This window comes from Musca autumnalis, unplaced genomic scaffold (genome assembly GCF_047663935.1).
Source record: "Musca autumnalis isolate F117 unplaced genomic scaffold, ASM4766393v1 scaffold_4, whole genome shotgun sequence".
Classification (NCBI taxonomy): domain Eukaryota; kingdom Metazoa; phylum Arthropoda; class Insecta; order Diptera; family Muscidae; genus Musca; species Musca autumnalis.
Window position 1 is genome coordinate 82391706 of NW_027411977.1, and position 22115 is coordinate 82413820.

The 22115-nt window shown below is 35.2% G+C and overlaps 1 protein-coding gene across 1 annotated transcript in view; it reads left to right on the forward strand.

The window, feature by feature from the left end:
- The window catches only part of LOC141402985 (cell adhesion molecule Dscam2-like), a 261395-nt gene extending 239714 nt beyond the window's left edge, over positions 1-21681 (forward strand). The window contains exons 17-19 of the mRNA XM_073985115.1: positions 12225-12499; positions 12554-12903; positions 21085-21681. Coding sequence (XP_073841216.1) covers positions 12225-12499; positions 12554-12903; positions 21085-21586 — 1127 coding nt within the window. The 3' untranslated portion in view covers positions 21587-21681. The remainder of the gene's footprint in view (positions 1-12224; positions 12500-12553; positions 12904-21084) is intronic.
- Positions 21682-22115: the final 434 nt, after the last annotated feature.

Below are 22115 nucleotides of genomic sequence, written 5' to 3' on the forward strand. Positions count from 1 at the left end.
TACTTAAAATATTGGATACACTACAATAAAACTGGACGGAATTGAAACTTTACAAATCGCGTACTTAATTTTAAAATTATATATGTCTTCTACACTAGGGTTATAACTTTTTAGAATTTTCTGCAGCATTAAAAATGTTCCCGCACCGATTGTTCCATTGCAGTTATTTTCTTTTTTCATTACTACAGGAAATAGTTCTGAAATAAGCAATTTCATTATTGCAAGTCTACATTAGACTAATACAAGGTTTTCGCCAAACTGGAGATATTTTAAGATTTTTTTTTAAACTTAAGTAAAGCAAAGCAATAATATAAAAAATTTTTGTTCAAAAATTAAAATCAAATTTTTTTTAAAGAAACCAATATCAAAAGGCATATAGAAATCGCTTTCGATGCGAGAACTGGGGCCTAATTATGTGATTCGATATCGAGTTGTTTCGACCTGAGTACTCAAAGTTGGGATGACAACATTCGTTATCGAGTAAAATTATCGAGTAATTGAGCATAAATTTGCGAGTAATTTATCGAGGCCAAAGTGCCTATCGTAAACAAATAAAATGAAAGATTTCTTATTGTCTTTTTGTTTAAAATGTAAAAATTTTTAATTAATTCTCTTTCGAGTTGAGCTGTTAGGCCTTTAGAGATACATTGAAAAATTAGGAGTCTACCGAAGTCCCACGCATCCAACCATTACACTACGTTTCACGGGTGGTAAATCCGATCTTCAGGTGTATTAGGATGTTGTTTTTGTGGCAGACGAAGGCAAAGCTTGGTAACTGGTATATATATCGAACTTCATTAGATAAATGTATATGCGAAATTATGTCAGTTAATTGAAACTCCAAACTTTTCCTATAGTCCTGCTTTGGTAATCCCATTTTTCAATGTTCACAAATACTATGGTAAGTTTTATTCCTACATCATTAGTAATTGCTCTTCTATATCAGAAGATTTTATTTTTTGATCATCAATTATTGTCTACTAAAGTTTTGACAAGTTGTTGGTGGCTTAGAACGGTAAGACGCCGGCAACCTTGACACTCAGTTGTCGGAGACCCAGGTTCGAATCCCAGCCTGGCTCATGCTGAAATTATTTTTTATTTTTGCCTTATTAAGGCGAAGGCCATTTATAGTGATATTTAATTAATTCTCTTTCGAGTTGAGCTGTTAGGCCTTTAGAGATACATTGAAAAATTAGGAGTCTACCGAAGTCCCACGCATCCAACCATTACACTACGTTTCACGGGTGGTAAATCCGATCTTCAGGTGTATTAGGATGTTGTTTTTGTGGCAGACGAAGGCAAAGCTTGGTAACTGGTATATATATCGAACTTCATTAGATAAATGTATATGCGAAATTATTACAAAGCAGGACTATAGGAAAAGTTTGGAGTTTCAATTAACTGACATAATTTCGCATATACATTTATCTAATGAAGTTCGATATATATACCAGTTACCAAGCTTTGCCTTCGTCTGCCACAAAAACAACATCCTAATACACCTGAAGATCGGATTTACCACCCGTGAAACGTAGTGTAATGGTTGGATGCGTGGGACTTCGGTAGACTCCTAATTTTTCAATGTATCTCTAAAGGCCTAACAGCTCAACTCGAAAGAGAATTAATTAAATATCACTATAAATGGCCTTCGCCTTAATAAGGCAAAAATAAAAAAAGTAAAAATTTTTGTTTGTTGTCGTTTTATAGAAGAAAAACGATGTTAGTAAATAATTGGCAGCATTTTTTAGACAATATAACAAGAGAAATTGGGAAAAGTCCTTTGCAGTCGTTTTTAGAAATTGTGATAAATTTAGAATGAAAATGCAAGCAATCATTAAACAAAAACTTGTTTTGCAGTCGTTAAAAAATAAGTTGAAAAATAAGCATTTCTGCAAAACAGAAAAAAATATTTAATATTAATAGCCTTTATTTTATAAGTGAAGTACATTTTAAACATTTCATCCCCGTTGTTTACCAAAGGAAATATTCTCTCAGAGAGGCTAATGCAAAACACCCACCAAACTCTCTCTCATTTATTTTGAGAGAGGATTATTAAGCTAGATGTATTAGCAATCCGTTACAACAATGTCAAAAAGATTTTGCAAGAATTAATAATTTTCTTATTTTCTTAGCACAACTTCATACCGAAATTATTATTCAACGTATTGTTCAAAAAATTCCACAAATATTTACATTTTTCATTCATAATTTTGTTTTTTTGGTTCTTGCTTTCAAAAAAAAAACACCTTTTTTACATCTACCTTCATAATATTCCCTATAGTATACATAGGTTTTCATAGTTCGACTACCGGTTACTCTCGAAACATTCGATCAATGATTTCGATCGAATCTCGTCATGCCGCTTTTTTATCGTGCCGAAATCTTTTTCACGAGCAAATACTCGATCGAATCGAATCACGTAATTAGGCCCCTGTTTTGACCGAATAGACCTTAACAATTCATTTTCGTTATTAAAACAATATTCCCCACGAGGTACTGGCGTGATATTTTTGGTTTTAGGCCTAATATATACCTATTTTACTATTATTTTACTTTTATCTTATTAAAATATATGTTTAAGCGAATTTTTGTAAAGAAGGATCCACGATAATTTTGAAAAATAAAAAGTGTCAAGTTCGGCCGAGCCGAACTTTTTGTTACCTCCAAATGAAAGATTCTAAACTAATATGAGCTTTATTTCCGTTACGAAAGTACACGTTTCCACAATTTAAGGTGGAGAAGCTTTTCGGCAACTAGGAGCGCCAAATACCTAATTTTAGCTATTTCGGTCAGCTACAAACTTCAAAGTACATGATATCGGGTGGTAGCGTTATATGACAATCAAATGACATCCAATTTTGAATTGAAACCGGTGGTAACGTTATATGGGGCCATACCAATTTTTTTTGGCGGAGAAGTCTTTTAAATTAACAACTCTAGCGTGGACCTATGTCCACAATTTTTGGCAGAGACTTTCCAAATTACACTCAAAATAACTTCAAGTGGAAAAGTTTTCTGATCATTAACCCCAAATGCCAAATTACAACTAATGTGGCTGAAACTTCAAAATATTTAAAATTTGACTTACATTTGTGTGGGCGCTATTCTACGACATAGACCTTTGCCCGCAATTTTTAGTATATATCTGATCTGGCATTATCAGTTCACGCATGGCTTCAGTGTATTCCGCCCTTGTCTTTGAGCTAGCGTCGACCATGATTAAATTCATTAGATCAGTATTTCACTATCTGTTATTTAGCATTTAAAGCACCAAGTGATAACAAAATTCACCACCATAATTGTGAATATAGGTCCATGTTTTGGTACATCCCCCTTATAAGGGTACCCCGGATTTCTACAAACAAATTTGAAAATCGGATCAGATTTTGATATCCATCAACCAATCTAAAATCAACCAATCAAAAACTCATCTAAAATTACTTTATTGTCTTTTTATACCCTCCACCATAATATGGAGGGTATAATTAAATTTGTCATTCCGTTTGTAACACATCGAAATATAGCCCCCATAGAACGGTACCACCCGATTTTCGGTATTTTGAAGGTTATAGTTTCATTCATTAGCATGAATAAAATTTGGTACATAGTCTTCATTGGGGTTATACAATTTTCCCCCAAGAATTTTGTTGATATCAGCCCACGCCTTCATATAGCCCCAATAGAACGATTCCACCCGATTTTCGGTATTTTGAAGGATGTGGCCTCAATATTCCACCGAAACGTCTGAAATTTGATATTTAGTCTTCGTTGGGGGTATAGAACTTTCCACCAGGATTTTGTCCACGCCTTCATATAGCCCCATAGAACGGTACCTCCCGATTTTCGGTATTTTGAAGGTTGTGGCCTCAATATTCCACCGAAACGGCTGAAATTTGATATTTGGTCTTCGTTAGGGGTATAGAACTTTCCATTGGAAATTTGTGGGTATAGGGCTTCGCCTTCATATAGCCCCCATAGAACAGTATATCCCGATTTTCGGTATTTTCAAGGTTGTGTCCTCAATATTCCTCCGAAATGGCTGAAGTTTGGTATTTAGTCTTCGTTGGGGGTATAAAACTTTTCTAAGAAAGTTGTCGGTATATGTCGACGCCTTCATATAGCCTCCATAGAACGGTACCTCCGGATTTCCGGTATTTTGAAGTTTGTGACATCAACATTCCATCGAAATGGCTAAAATTTGGTATTTAATCTTATCAATCATACTTTGCACATCGTTAAATTTCTACTAAACTTATATGAGGTTCCAAAATGGACTCAATCAGTCCACTCCTTCGGGTACCTCCCACACAAAATTTCGGATAAGTTCAGATTAGGACCTGCTCTCGAATCGCTTTCATTTTTTTGCAACAACTTGTATTCATTGCCCCCCATACGACGGTACAAGTTTCATCAAGGGCAAGTCCATACTTCCTGAGAAAATAGATGCAAAAATCCCCTATAACACCGTATGTAGTGGATGGAGCGCAAGATAACTCTCAAAAATTCTCAAAATTTGGCCTTCGTAATATTTTGCCCAAGCATAGTTTAAATTCGAAGATAAGCCATATCGGTCCACTCCTTCAGGTACCTCCCCCACAAAAGTTCAAAAATGTTCGGAAAAATTGTGCGCACAATAACTCTTGAAGGGAGTGACCGATGTAATCCATACTTTGCACATCCTAATATGTCTACCAGATATAGATCAGGTTCGAATATTTGTCTACTTCTCCACAATTTCGGATAAATTCACTTTAATACCTGCTCTCGAATCACTTGGTTTTTGGTGAAGCATGCAAATCGCTACCTCTATTACGACGGTAAAAGTTTTTTCAGGGGCAAGTACACATTTCTTAGGAAAACAGCCCAAAAGGTGTAAAATTCCCTATGTCACCATATGTGGCGGTAGGAGAGCACGATATCTCTCGAACTGTTGAACCGATTTGGTCCAACATTTGGCCTTCGTCATATTATATCCTAACTAAGTTTCAGTTCGAAGATGGGCAACAACTTCCGGTATTTCCCCCCAGTATTTAAAAAATGTCACTAAAAGGTATGCACCGTCAAGGTCCAAACTTTGGATCTCCTAATATTTTGTCAAAATTTGTCATTTGTGTCTTAGTGCAGTTAATTCCTAATCCACATTTTTGTCGGCAAGTTCAAATGTCCAAAAAGAGCCACAAAATTCTGAATAGACCTTAAATACATTAGATCTGTCCGTAGGTGAGAGTTTCACTTCACATTGGCTGAGGGTATATCAGGAAAAATGTCTAAAATTGTCTTTTCCATTTCATAAAAATCAAAAAAAAATTTTTGATACTACATCTATGATTTTTGGTACACAGATTAAGAAAAAAATCTGCATTCTAAATCTGTTTTCGTTACTAACTTTGATCGTTGCTCGCAAAAGATATGACCGTTTTAATTATGATAATTAGAAAAAATTCTAAAAAATCGCGGCTTTATATAGTAAGCTGTTATATCCTATTATCGTTAACTGAATTCGTAACCTTTGCAATGATGAAAAAATAATCGCAAAGTCTCAATGGATTCGCGAAAAATCAAATTTGTTAAATAATTTCACGTATTTACAAACATATTTTTGAAACAATAGCGCTCATACTTACGAAAAATATATAAAAAATTATAACAGCATCCAGACATTTTGACGAATAAAATGAAACCTAAGTTGTGAAGGTTGGAGCTATAGTATTCAAGTTATTTGCAAAAATACGAAGAAAATATTACGAAAAAATTAAAATCATATTATTCTAATTTTATTTTTTTATGGTTTTATAGGAAAAGTTGGAGAAAAAATGTTTGAGTTCTTCGGCATTTTCGTCAAATTTTCACGCAATAATGATGATATTCCGTTGTAACAAATTTTTCGCTTATAGTTTTCCTATTGGATAATATTATTAGAACCTTATATTAAATCACAAGGAATTCCAATTATGGCATAACGTTAAAATAATGTTATATTGAATATTACAACATTTGAGACGCATATAAACCGCGTAATTATGAAAATGACATGATGCGCATCCGATTTTCCAACACAGCGAATCAATTCCTTTTATTTGATGTACAGTTTGTCAAATTCTACTTGGCGGCCACGATGTAGCATCTGCTGCATTTAAGGGTGCAAAATACAGTAAAATGGTCATAATTTCCGCGAAGTTCATTTACATTTTATGCGCATCCGATTTCAATAATCACCATTAAAAAATACATCATTCTATGCCGTTTCAATGCGATCCATCAAGAACCGTGGATGTAGCATCGAACTAAATTTTTAGAAAAAATCTATTATATCTCTGGATTTACGAGAGTTTTTAAATATCAATTTTCACACAGTTTAAACACGAGTATCGATCTATTTATTTAAGTAGAACAGACACATCCAAAACGCGTTTTTATTTGCGATATTTTCAAAATAATTTTTTGCCAATTTTCGAAATTTGAGGGGTATCATATCCGCCGATCTAGTGGGTGGATTTTTACGCATAGTGGCTTGTTAGATTCAGATCGTAAAAAAAACTAAATTTACGCGGGTTTCCACGGAAATCGAATTACGTTCGTAAATTTTAAACCAAAAAAATAGGTTTTTGAGAAAAAATTTTCACAAAAATTTCGTGTTTGGGCGCAGATTACTGTGATCCAGTGAGGGCTACACCCTCATGTTATACATTAAAAAATGCGAAATCGCGAGTACTACAATAAAATAGTTAGCTTTTAGGGAAATCCAGCTGCGCGTCCCGATTAGAGCAAAAATTCAAAAAACCCCATTTTTCAGGTTTCAAAATGTCAGCATCCGTTTGAGGTAGATACAGTGGATATATATATCATACATTAGAAACTTCAACTCTGAAGTGTACTTTTTAACTTCTCCTTTGAGCATTAAGCTCTACATTGTGTTGTAAAACCACTAATTGGAAAATAACATAATGAAACTCGTTTAATTCAACGATTTTTTCCGACTTTTTTACATTAGTACGACCACAGCTTCCGCTCAAATTATTATTTTAAGAAACCCCTCGGTGGATCGGGCTAAAACAGTTTATTTTACCGAAATGCGGTCAAAAGTTATGGTATAGTAAAACTGATCTCGAGTTAAAATACCCTATACCTCATTATACCCTATACCACAATGTGGAAAAGGGTATTATAAGTTTGTTTTGGTAAAAATTCATGTAACACCGCGAAATATTCGTCGGAGACCCCCAATGTGGTATATTAATCTTCATATCTCGACGAGATAAAGCGATTTTGAGATGTGTGTCCGTCCGTCAGTCCGTCCGTCCGTCCGTCCGTCCGTCTGTCCATTATAAATTGTAAACACGCTCCAGGCCGCAATTATGGACCGATCGTCACGAAATGTTGTATGGAGGTCGGGTTCAGATCAGAATAGATCCCTATTCTTATTGGTGATGATCGCGAAATACTTAGCGGGTGAAATGGACCAAAAACATAATATTTATCCAATTTTCTAGCGGCTCTGTAGGTCTCAATAATAGTCCGATCAACGCGTAATTTTAAGTAAGGTAAGAGTATATAGTAATGGACCAAAACTTTTGTGTGAAAATTGTGAAAATTTTTAATATACAGCTTATATCTTAATTCCTGAATGTGACATTCCGGACAAGTGAGATATACTTGAAAGTGGAACGCTTGACCTTTCAATTGATGCCAATTATGTTGGTGTGCATGATCAGATAACAGAGTTACAGCCTAATATATTCCGTTATTTGTTTGTAGTGTAATAATAAACTCGCTAGAAGTCGCAATTATACATCAATAGTCACGAAATTTTGCACCGGGTAAGAGTATAGGTCGAAAAAGATGCCTACAATTTTAAATGATGATCTGATATTCTTTAGCGGGTGAAATGGACCATTACTTTTGTATGAAAAATATAAAATTTTATTTATGTCGATATTTTAATTCCTTGAGGACATATCTATTTCGCAAAGTAGCCTACATATGGGAAAAACTACTGACCTTTCCTCTGATGTAAATTGCAATAAAGTGTTTGCTAGATAAGGGGCCTACTGCCTAATATTTAATGGGTTCCGTGTAGAGAACCACATTTTTATCCCATGCTACATATTGTCTCTCCAAAAGTTTGTGTAACACCACGAAATATTTGTCCTAGACCTCTTATTTGGTATGCCAAAATTCATATCTCGACGAGATAAAGCGATTTAGCGATGTGTGTCCGTCCATTAAAAATGGTAAACAAGCTTAAGGCCGCAATTATGGACCGATTGTAACGAATTTTTTAAGTAGGTTGGGTTCGGGCCAGAATAGAAGTGATTAGTTTTGCTGATGATCGTGAAATGTTCAGGGAATGAAATGGACCAAAAACAAAATTTTAACCAATTTTTTAGCGGCTCTATAGGTCAAAATAATAACCCGCAAAATTTTAAACAAAGTTTGAGTTTATGATGAAGAAGAAGCGTACAAACCAACGTGAAGATCAGATAATACTTAGCGGGTTAAATGGACTGAAACTTTTGTGTGAAATTGGTAAAAATTTCAATAACGTAGCGGTTAAACAACGGAAGTAGTAGTACTACATAAGTGGGTTTCAATACATTTTAGTTTGTGTGAACTAAATTTTCCTTTCCTGCTACAAAAATGTCTTTGTCATGCTAGATAACTTTTTGGTTTTGGCCATAAGTATTATACATTACATCTCTGATATTTGATAATTAAATTTTCACAATCATTGAAAAGAAGTTCCGTGGAGAGCGATTGTCCAGGGATAGTGGTATAGGGTATCCCATTGTCGGCTCCGTCCGACTATAGACTTTTTTTACTTGTTTTCAACATAAGTTAATTTTCTACAAAAAGCTTGATATATCTGTCAGCAAAGCCGACTGATACTTTTTATATTTTTTTATATAATCTAGATCCTTTCGATCTAGTACCCGAATAAGCATAAATAATTCATACATTGTCTAGGTATTATTTCCCGGCAACAGGTTTGTAAGTTGAAGGGTCCATTACAATATCAGAGTCCGGAGTGGTTAATTCAGCGTGGTTTGTAGATTGCCTTCGATTATTGGTATCAAAATTCGAATATTAACGTCTGTAAACTGTGCTAACTTTGTGTCACTTTAACCATGTTTATACCCTACACCACTATGTGGAGAGGGTATTATAAGTTGGTTTTGCCCAAAAAGTTTGTAACGCATCGAAATAATACTTACTATACCAACATGAATGTCTCGACGAGCTGAATCGATCTGTCTATGTGTGTCCGTCCGTCAGTCCGTCCGACCGTCTGTCCATCTAAACTTTGTAATCACGCTACAGGTCGCAATTTTGATCGGATCGTCACGAAATTTTGGGTGTTGATGAGGGTCCCGGAGGGGAAGAAGCCTATTGATTTTGGTAATGGTCGGAGAGGCTCAGGGGTCGGAATGGGCAAAAAACGTATGTGGATAAAAAGACAACGTTTTTTCCAAAGCGAATATCTCAGCTTCTATATGGGGTATACCAAAAGCAAGACCTGACAATAGAAGTAGAAAATATCACCTTTCTAATGATGTAAAGTCCTCCTCTAATGATGTAAGGTCCTCGTAGGTGATCAAACAACGAAGATATCACAATAGTAGCAAATAAAACCCCAATTTTAATTTTTGCGATTTTAATTATATTGACGAATATCACAGCTTTGGTTGAAAACTTTCCAAAAGCAAAGCCTGACTATGAAAGTAGAGGATCCCATCTTTACAATGATGCAAACTAGGTCGGCGTAGGTAACCAAATAACCGAGATATCGCAATAGTCGGTAATACATCCCATTTTTCTATTTTTTTGGAAATCACGCTACAGGTCGCAATTTTGATCGGATCGTTACAAAAATTTGAGGGTTAATGGGGGTCTCACAAATTAAGAAGCCTATTGATTTTGGTGATGGTTGGATAATATTTAGGGGTCGGAATGGGCAAACACTTATTTGGAGAAAAGTCAACATTTTATTTCAAAGCCAATATCTCTGTTTCTTTAAGAGGTATATCAAAAGCAAAACCTAGCAAGGAAAGTAGAAAATATCACCTTTACAACGATGTCAAGTAGACTGTCGTAGGTGGTCAAATAGTAGAGATATGGCAATAGTCGATAATGCATCCCATTTTCCGATTTTTTTGTAATCACGCTACAGGTCGCAATTTTGATCGGATCGTCACGAAATCTTATGGGTTAATGGGGTCTCAAAGAGAAAGAAGCCTATTGATTTTGATGATGGTCGGATATTATTCAGGGGTCGGAATGGGCAAACACTTATTTGGAGAAAGATGAACGTTTAATTTCAGAGCCAATATCTCTGTTTCTTTAAGAGGTATAAGTAGAAAATATCACCTTTACAACGATGTAAAGTAGGTTGTCGTAGCTGCTCAAACAAGAGAGATATCGCAATAGTCGGTAGTGCATCCCATTTTCCGATTTGTTTGTAATCACGCTACAGGTCGCAATTTTGATCAGATCGTCACGATCCCAAAAAGGAAGAAGCCTATTTAGTTTGTTGATGGTCGAATAATATTCAGGAGTCGGAATAAGCGAAAAGCTTATGTGGAGAAAAGTCAGCGTTTTTTCCTTATGCGAATATCTCCGCTTCTGGTTGGAGTATTCCAAAAGGAATACCCGTCAATGGAAGAAGAAAAGATGTCGTTTATATTGATGCAAAGTATGTTGGCGTAAGTGAGCAAACCGAGATATAGCAAAATTCAGTAATATACCCAATTTTTCAATTTTTGTAATCACGCTACAAGTTGGAATTTTGATCGGATAGTGACGAAATTTTGGGGGTAGATGGGGGCCTCACAGAGGAAGAAGCCTATTGTCTTTGGTGATAGTCGGATAATATTTAGGGGTCGGAATGGGGAAAACTCATTTGGAGACAAATTCAAAGTTTTATTCTTTGTGAATATATCGGCTTCTAGTAGGGGTATTCCAACGGCAAAGCCTGTCAACGGAAGAAGAAAATATTACCTCTACATTGGTGAAAAGCAGGTTGGCGAAGGTGGTCAAACAAGGGAAATACCACAATAGTCGGTAATGCATCCAATTCTTCCATTTTTTGCAATCAAGCTACAGGTCGTAATTTTGATCGGATGGTCACGAAACTTTGGTTGCTTATGGGGGTCCTAGAGAGAAAAAGGCATACTATTTTTGGTGGTAGTCGGATTATATTCCCTAAAAGAAATGTTTACCAGTGAAAAGCTTATGCACAGGGGTAGTGGTGTAGCGTATCACATGGTCGGCCCCGTCCCGACTATAGCTTTTGCTCACTTGTTTTGTTATACAATATCATCTAACGAAGATTATAAATCTGTTCTATTCCATTCTTGTCGTCTCAAGTGACATTCATACATCAAAGAAAAATTGAGATCGTGATTTGTTATTATCAGCTATGTTAACAGTCCACAATATGCAATACTGTATACAAATGTCGGGAAACATCATATGTGATGGAACGACATCTCAAAAGTCAAAATGGTTCGTAATCAACTCGAAACCCTATAATAGATCAGGCTACAGCTTGACATTAAGTTATGAAATTTTCTACTCATCTATTGGAGTATAAATTATGGGGACATAGGAGGACGACTCAGACAGGGTTTATAGAGTTCAGTAAAATGTGAAACTAAATGAACTAATTAAAATTTACCACACAACCAAATAATTTATGTTGTCGTTCCTATATATATCTGTTATTTAATAATATAATTAGTATGTAATATTTAGTTTTTTTATAAACTATTTTATACGTTTTTCATAATCTTATTTTTTTCACAGAATCTAATAACACACAACATTTTCAAAATCACAATATATCGATAACATACCTGTAGTATTAGTTGGAAATGTATATTAAGAAAATGATTTGTTAAAATCATTCTTCCCAAAGTAAAGAACAATAGATGAACAACAACAAAGACTACAACTCTTACAGACACACAATGTTAGTCAACTAAATTCGTAACAAATATTAGAATAAAATTTTTAAAACAATTATTTTATTTAATCATTGCCAATAGTTATGGTCAAAATACCATAACATACATACATATATACATTCTTTTGTTTCAACTGTTACCTATACTTACATACATACATAGTTCCTTTGATTTATGTTGTTTTTTCTTTTTTTATCTCTGTTATGATACATTGTGAAAGTATGGAATTTTTAATTTTTATTTTTTCCTCCCCTACCACAGGTATCATCTACCATGGGGCACAATCAAGCACATCCTCTGATCTATCACCAATGTCCGAACAAAAATCATTGCCACGTCGCGGTCGTTCAAGGTATCATCATCAATTATATCAGTTTTCCACCAACACAACACCGCGACATCATAACAATAGTAAAAACTCTTCCAGCAACAATCCAAACAAGATCCTTTCGCCACGCAGTGGTGTCGGCAATCTCAAGTCCATATCGAGCACATTCAAATCACAAGACTCCATACAATGTCACATACCCACTTTGGTTAAGTCACCCTCCATTACACAACAACAACAAAACAAACACAATCAACAACAGCAACAACAACAACAAACTTCCAACATAAACACATCCAATAGCTTCACCAGTAGTAATTGTAGCAAAATATCACAACAGCCCTTACTTGTAACACCCAAAATTGCACAACATCACTCCCAGCAACTTCAAATGAACACCACTGGCAATAACCTTCATCACCCAACTGACTTGCTAGACAATAGTAGTTGTAATAATTCCCTTGCATCTGTAGCCCCCTCCCTGGCATGCATGCAGCCATCATCACAATTTCGTCCCATTGCCCATAAGGCCGATGAAGGTCTATCGGGTGGCACTCTTTTAAATCCCTCAACAGCTCCATTATCGTCGAAATTCTTTACGGCACCGACACTGCCCAAATAGGATACGGCCCATGGGGGCAATGTAGACGGCAGCAGTCTGGTCGACAGCGATGGCATTGTGAATAGTTTTGGCTATAATATCGGCGAGATTTCGTGCACCTACATGAACCCCATCGATCAGAAAATCGACTATGAGTCATAGATGGTATAATGAATGAATATGTGAAACTTCTTAGGTTTAGATAGAATATTGTTGCAATATTGCTTAAAGAATTGAAGAAAAGCAAAAAAACTGAAATATGCTGTATAAATTTTGTGTATATAGGTTTGAAGATAGACAGAGACAGTCACAGTCGTATTTACTTTTTAGTTTGGAAAATTAATAAAAATTAAAAATTAAATAAATTAATATTATGAAAAACATTTCCACAAAACCTTTGTAGGGAAAAACAAAAATCCGCAAATTTTTTATTATACATTTTGTTTTTTTATTGGAATACAAAAATAAATTATTTCAGTTTGATTTTTAGTTGAATTAAACTTCGAGAGAGAAACCAAATTTTGACAGCAAAATAAATTCTTATTTGGTTGTGTTTAACAACATCAATATATTTTTTATAGTTACTATTGTACTTTAAAATATGTTTGCGCTGACCATATTACGTCTGTGCAACACAAAAGGGCATTGAGATTAAAAACCCTAATACTGGTTTATTTGTTCGATCGCGTTTGGAGTTTTTTGTTTCGTCTACACCGGAATCCTAAATTTAGCTTTTTCTAACTAATTAATTGCCATCATGTCCTTATTGTTCGGCCGGCTTGTTGAAGTCGCGTATACAATTACATTCTATGCAATCTCCTGGGATTATTTCTATGGTCATCATCGCTACTACTGGATAGACGCAGCCCGTATAAGTACTCTATCCACGACCATTTTTTGAGTTACCGACAAAAAATTAAAATGCAAACTTATGAATGAGAAGTTCAAATAAAAGTTGACAGCAGTCTTGCTATCGGTAGAATTTTACATTTTTATTGGAGGCTAACTTACAGAAAAATATCGATAATTACCAAAATTACCGGTAACTCAATAAATTAGTTAGAGAATCGCACTACTGAGCACACTATATGTATGTGTCTGTTAGCAGATTACCTTAATGAGCTTTTGAGCTTATCTAATTAATGTTCTGCTGGACTCAACGCTAACTAACCATAGCATTCTATAAAGCATTGACAATTCAAAACATGCTATAGATGTTAACGACTTTAAAAATTTCGGATTTTTTTGGCTCATTTACTTCTCTTTTTTATTCACGGTTTGCCATTTCTCTATCTTTTTCCACCAGGAAAATGCGACTTCCTCCTGTATCTCTTTCGTTTGCTTTTTGTTTTACTGTTTCAAGGGTCGCCATATATTCGGCATTCTTTTCTTCGGTAGCGAAACGACCCTCATGGTAGTACCTTTGGTTTCTTGGTGGAAGCCTCTGTTACTAATTTTGAGGTCATTAGCAGGTAGAAAGATATCAATCACATTTCGTTGCTGGATGTTTCACTGTGTAGGCTTAAATCCTCTTCCAATTTTAATGGTATCGCTCATTTACTGTAGAAGCATAGTGACATGTATTGTGTCAAAATTTCATTTTGTTATCTTGAGCTTATCTACTTAATGTTCGGCTTGACTCAACGCTAACCATAGCATTCTATAAAGCATTTACAATTCAAAACATGGCAAAGTGGGCCCAATGACAGGTTTTGAGGCATCTAGTCAAAGGAAGCTGCTGGACCTTTCAAATTTCATCCCGATGTTCATAATTAGCATAAAAATGTATCTACAAAATTTGGAAGGAATCGGTTCAGATATAGATATAGTTTTCTAATATATGTTTCAACCTATTTTATCCGATTTTATATTTAAGCCACACTAAGGTCACAATTTGCATCCGATCGCTTTAAAATTTGTTATGGTAAAACCTGTTCAATTTAGAATCACGACCAGAAAATTTGGTTTTGATCGGTTCAGGTATATATATCTACATATATGTATATAGAAAATTATTCAGGTCTGCCATGATGTACGAATTATAATTACAGGTTAAGATTTTTAAATTTTGTAGGTGTTTGTAGTCCCAGTTACTAAATTAAGAGATCTTGAACATAAAAAATTTCAATGCTTTGTATAACTCGATTAAGATAATTATCAAATTTGGCGACTTGTGTCATATTGACAAGTCCCACTCCCAGCACAGCCCAATACTTAAAAATATCCAAATTTCTATGTGTCACACTATCTATAAATAGGTGTCTATACGTTTATGCAGCCAACAAATCTTTATCGCGTCTAACTTTTTTCAATTCTTAATCACAATCTTACTAAGCATACCTTTCCACGTATTTTCCATTTAAAAATGGCATTAATTATGTTAACGGTGTTTAATTCAGCGTACGTAAAAATACTTTAAATAACATTTCCAATCGTTTCGTTTCGTATTTTCCATAGAAACACACGGTGTGCCTTAACCAAATTTAAATGGAAGGTGCTTACACCTGGAAAGTTTTTGCAGATACAGAAGGAGGCGATACAGTTAGTGCATTGTGTCGATTTGAACTTATATATCTCAAAAACGGCAAAACCTACGAAAATATCATAAAGGTCAATCTTGTGGAGAATTTTCACAGCTAAAACACTTTCTTTAGGCCCACTTACATAGGACTTGCGGTTTCCAAGCAAAATCGTGAAAACCTAAAGAACCCCTAAAAATGTGAACTTAAATCGCGATTTATTTGAAAATCCCTCCGGCGATTTTTTTTTCTTTCTTGATATTTCTCATCAATGAACATTGTAGTTTCAGAATCTGCAAAGACTTCCCAGGTGTAAGCACCTTCCATTTAAATTTGGTTAAGGCACACCGTGAACAATACAAAACAAACATAACCCACGTTGGTGGAGCTCGCTGTTTACATTCGTGAGTACGAACAAGCGAAAAGTACTCAACTCCACAAGAGCAGATAGAAAACGAAATAGTACTAAACACATGCGAATAAATCAAAAAACGTTTGGTGGTTGATAAAATTCACTGTGGTATCCCAGCTAACTATTTTTTCCGAGGGCTCTGATTGCCGATTTTTTTCCGAAATTTTCTGAATATTTTTTAGATATTTGTCGATTTCTCTAATATTTTTCTAGAAATTGTACCGATTTTCTAAAACTTTTTTTAAGAATCTCTGCACATTTTCTGAAGAACCTTACGAATCTCGTTTCGAATTCGTTCCGATTTCTAATCGATTTTCTAAGGTATCTTTTTGTTCGATTGTTGTCGAAAAACAAAGTGATTTTTTATAAAATTCGCATATACAGTTTTTGAATTGTTTTAATATAAATGCAACATATAATAATTCAAGCTAGTGTTGATAGCTTTAACATACTCGTGCACATTCTTCTACTATTAATCACAAAATGTTAACAAGAGGGAATATCATTAGGACGTTTGAAATTAGAATCATCCGTAAATAGGGAATTAAAAGAGAATTGTTTCTGAGTTGGGGATTTGTTCTGTGTTGTGTCAATATCAAAGGCGTCAGCCGCCAAGAATTTCATCAGATTTTTTTCAGAAAATGTAATCTTTTCTTCGAATTTTTCCAGAATTCTTTTCCGAATTCGGACCGAATTCGTTGCGAAACTCTAATATTTTGATAAAATTTTCTTAGAAAATTCTTTCCGATTTCGGTGGACACGTCCATACAACTTTTGTACCGAATTCGGAAAGAATTCGGCATCAGAATCGGCAACTTGTGCAGAGATTCTGACCGAATTCCCAAAGAATTCGGAAAAAAATGTTAGCTGGGATGCTGATGCTAACTTATAGGGTTGTAAGCAATCACATGTGTGTGTGTGTGCCTGAGTGTGTTATTGACCATAACGCACATCAAACGTTGGCCAAAAATTCATTTTTGTTTCGGTGGTGAATGCAACAACTGGGCAAAGCATAGGCAAAGTACATTTCAGCAAAATAAAGTCCAAAATTTAAGTAAAACATTTGGCTTATTTGAATAAAACCCCCCTTTAAAACTTGGGAATACAGATAGATTGTATTAGAAAATCGATGCATATTCACTCTATATTGTTAACGAAGTACTTTCAGTAATATTCAGTAAACGTATATGCCTCCGTATATCCTGCTTTGGCAAGGATTCTATAAATAATCGAGTGTAATGCCTAACAAAGCTTGCTTTTTTCTTTCAACAAGTTTATATTTGGAAGTGTACTGGCAATCCGTGGGCTTCCGTTAGCTTATTGTTCTTCAGCCGCCTTACTGATGTCGTTACCTCACTATGGCTAGACGGTATATATTTATTCCACCTTCCGAAGATATATTTTGTAACACCGTCATTATTAATAAAAGACAAAAGCGGGGTTTCATAGATTTTCAGCACTAAACGGACATAACTTATTTTACAGCGGTTTTCTATAAATAACACATACATATATGTACATATATTTTTTAAATCGGTTAACATACGGCTAAGATATAGTAGTTGAAATGCAAAAAACGCATTATAAAACAGAACAAAAAATTTTTTCCGGTCTCTAATACACACGTATTTACTATTACAAGATAGAAAATAAATAAATAAACTAAGATTTCCGAAATGAAAGCAAATCGCTTAAAAGATAGATGATATTTATATATATTTTGTATTTCTTAACATAGTAACCACCGTGCGTATGATTGTTACTAATTAGAGAAATTATAGTAATATTTATCCGCACTGTGGATTCCAATGTTAAGAAATACAAAATATTATATAGATGAAATAATGATATAAACCCGTACATGTTAGCTACTCGAAGTTATCGTACTGTAAACTATCGCATTATAAACTGATTTCTTTGTTACTTGAACTGATGTCGAATGTTTCATTCCGGAGTCCATATTTTACGAAAGATCAATACAATTTAAATGTCATGTACAGAACAACCGTTATTTTCTATTTCTAACCGCTTCTAATGTATATTTTTGGTCTGCTCAATCTTGTGGTGGGCGTGGGTGGACACAGAGAAACAACTAAGGTTGAGGAATAAACTTTGTCCAAAATTATCGGTAGTCTTACAAGTACCGGTGTGTGAGGGCTGCAAGATAACTTTCTGGCCTAACAGTGAAAACGGGAATATTTACCATCAAAAATTGTTTTATTGTTTCTAAAGTATTCTCCAGGATGATTTATACAGTTCTTCATGCGTTCAAACTAATAGTTTGAAGCACTTTTTCCACTACGATTGTGAAACCTCCAAAACATGGTTTTTTAAACGCTTCAATAGCATCTTCTGGCGACGAAAATCGTTGACCACGTCTTTTATCCTAATGTGCAAGAATCAAATGAAGTCGTTGGGTTTCAAATCAGGGCTGTACGGAGGATGACCTATCAATGCCACGTTTTGTCCGGTCAAAAAGGCGTGGTTTTGAAACGATGTGTAAGAGCTCGCATTGTCATCATGCACAAAGATTCGTCTTCCCTTGTTCGTTTTTCGAAATTTTCAGGAGATTTCAGACAACAAAATTGTAAAGTATCATTCAAAATTAACCGACATACGTTCCTCAAGCCGTATAGTAGCCACATGGTCAGTTTAGCCGAAGAAACAGGCGACAGTTTGCTTCGAAGTGCTTCTTCCATTTCAAAGACCTCACGGTCGATCGTCGTCTGTGACGATCTTATAAACATTTTTTGAAGCACCGAGATGGTATTTCTTCACATTTTCTTTGCACCAATCGACAAGAATTTTTTTTTTTTGAGCAATTGTTAAATTATGCTGGACTTAACGAGAACAAGTGAGCCAAGGCTATAGTCGGGTCGGGGCCGACTATGTGATACCTTACACCACTACCCCTGTTCATAAGCCTTTGACTAATAAAATTCAAAATATTAAAATTGGGATAGCGCCTTTGCTCTGAATGTTTTCATTAACACAGATAAATTTTTTGAAACGCAGTACAACCCAAATAAAAAAATGGAAAATTGGGATGTACGCCAACCATCAATAGGCTTCTTTCTCTGTTAGACCCCCATCAAACCCCAAAATTTCGTGAGGATCCGATCAAAATTTCGTAGTGATTGCACAAAAATGGAAAAAGGGATGTATTACCGACTATTGCGATATCTCTGTTGTTTGACCACCTATGACAACCTACTTCACATCGCTATCAAGGTGATATTTTCTACTTTCCTTGCCAGGTTTTGCTTTCGATATACCTCCTACAGAAGAGATATATTAGCTTTGAAATAAAACTTTGGCCTTTTCTCTAAATAATTTTTTTTTCACATTCCGACCCCTGAATAATATCCGACCATTATCAAAAATCAAAAGGTTTTTTCCTCTGTGGGAACCCCATTAACACCCAAAATTTCCTGACGATCCAATTAAAATCTCCAAATAAGTTTTTTGTCCATTCCGACCCCTGAATATTATCCGATCATCACCAAAATCAATAGGATTCTTCCTCTGTAGGACCCCCACAATTTCGTGACGATCTGATCAAAATTGCGACCTGTAGCGTGATTACAAAAAAATGAAAAAAATGGGATGTATTGCCGACTATTGTGATATCTCCGTTATGTGGCCACCTACGCCAACCTACTTTGCATCATTGTAAAGATGGGATTTTCTACTTTCATAGTCGGACTTTGTTTTTGGAAGATCCCCAACCAACGCTGTGATATTCGTCATTATTTTTAAAATCGCAAAAATGAAAAGTTTGGTTCTATTAGCGGCTATTGCGACATATTCGTTGTTTGATCACCTACGAGAACCTACTTTACATCATTAGAAGGTGATATTTTCTACTTTCGTGGCCAGGTTTTGCTTTTGGTATATCCCATATAGAAGCTGAGATATTCGCTTTGGAAAAAACATTGCCTTTTTTATCCAAATAAGTTTTTTGCCCATTACTTTGCAAGCCTCTGGCTACGTTGTATCTTCTTTGGATACTAAACACACGATTTTTGGGCTCGGTGCTATTTTTGAAAAAATGATTATTTTCTGAGTCTCGTATATTGTAAACAGTTTGGAATTTTGAGGTGCACTCTGAGGCAAAGTTATAGCTCTTATTATAAATGACAAAAATGTGTCCATGGAGTATTTCATCTTCAAGAACATAAAAAAAAAACAAAAAATATAACAAAATTGATTTGACTGTAGGAAAAGTGGGAGACATGTTTTTTTTGAGCCTTCCAAAAGAGTGTAGATGAAAGAAGGCCTCATGGACTTTGCTTTATTAAAGGCGATTAGTAACCTTCATTAATATCAGCCATCAGCAGTGCTACAACGTGTTCCCCATTTCTCTCTTGGAGAAAAAATCTTGCCATAGTTAGTTAAATGTATTCACCCACCCACCAATACTGTATGAAATAAATGGATCTGAGCCCTGTTATTACGATATCATGGCAAAAAAAAAATGTAGCCGGTTTATCGCAATATATTAAATCTACCTACAGACTCGTTTTTAACTTTCCCTCTTGATTCCGATATATCTTTAAAGTTTTTCTTTTGTTCTGCTTTCTTCTCGTTGTACCCAAGATCTATCTAAGGCATAATATCCAAATTAAAGTGCATACGCATTTTCTCATATATCTACCGATCTTCGTCTCATAGTAGAATGTTGCAACTATTTTACCTATAACTATTTTAAATTGTGGATAAACTTTGTATATATCGACGTCATATTTTTTAAGATGTTAGATGAATGGATATACCTAGAAACATCTCTTTTTGTTTAATTTTTTGTCATATCACAAAATCAAAATTTCAAATCAAAATTGTGTACGTTTCATTGTTTGCAAAAATTTAGTTGACAATTTGTATTTCTTCATTAATATTTGCTTTCTTCATCGTTTCTTATCTACTCATTTGCTTTCCTAATCCCACAACATCTGTAGTTTCTTCTTCAAGAATTGTGATTGACATTCAAATTGGTTTTCGTAATTCTCATCAGCGTCATATCATCAAATGCTTTCTATCTTCGTCTCTGTGCTGTGGCTTTCACAAACATTCGACCAACAACAAAACACAACAAAACTACTTTCATTGTCAGACAAAATACAAGAAAAAAATGCAAACTTTTTAATGGAATGATTTCTTTCAATTATTCCTCTCTCTTCTGATATTCCCTTTTTTGTCAATGTTATGTGTGTTTATGTCTATGTGTGCGTGTGTTCTTATGTACGCACATCAAAATGTAGGCCCGGAGGTGTTATACGCACCCTGCATCCATTGCAGTTACAAGCTGAATGCAATGTAATTCCTAGCGGTGGTTTTCATCAGATACCCGTCGAAGTGGCCCTGCCATCAGCAGATCGCACTGAAGTGGCACAGGTTGAATGTGATGTGGAAACATTGAAGAAATTAAAATTAGGCCTAAGGTCAACGTTGTGGTCGCGGCCAGCATCGACCACATCACATTTGCTACAGCAACAACAGCAGCAGCAACAGCAACAAAGGGCCCAGGAGAATCGTCCCATATCACAGCCCCAATTGCAACAGTTACACCAGCAACAACAACAGCAGCAGCAACAGCTTTCACAAGCCCAACCACAACAACAGCTACCAGCTCATGCTGCTGCAATCAAAGCTCAGCCATCACCATCCACTTCACAAAAACAACAACTACAACCACGCCAAAATTCACCAGCACCCACACAGAAACTTCTCAAGGAGAAGTCGGATTATTCGATATCTGTGTGAAATATTTATACGCCATACAAGAGTTGAGCGGATTTTGCTAGCCGTTTCCGTTTCCTTTCAACTCGTATGCATGCGAAACAAACAAAACTAACTCAAACGGATGCTGACCATCGTACATAGTCGTCAGTCGGCAATAACTCGCAATTGAGTATACTGTTGTGTTGTGCTCCAATTAGGTTTAAATACAACTACAATGTTAATTATTCATCATTCCATTATTCATTTCTACTATACATTGCAGCAGCGGCAGCAGCAATGAATGTTACTAAAGAAAACAATAAAAAATACACAGAGAAAATGAAGAATACGAAGACGAAGGAAATCAAAATTGTATGTACAAATCGTATGTATGTAGATTGACGTATGTGTGTGAGTGCGCCATGTAGTGTGCTCTTAATTGTTAACTAGGATAATGAGAAGTGAGAAGAGTGTTCGTTGTTTGGGCATTACAGTTAAGTGCTAAACCTTTGTGTGCGTGTGCGTATTTAATTTGGTATGAAAGTTTTGTTCTATGGCGGTCAATGTGTAC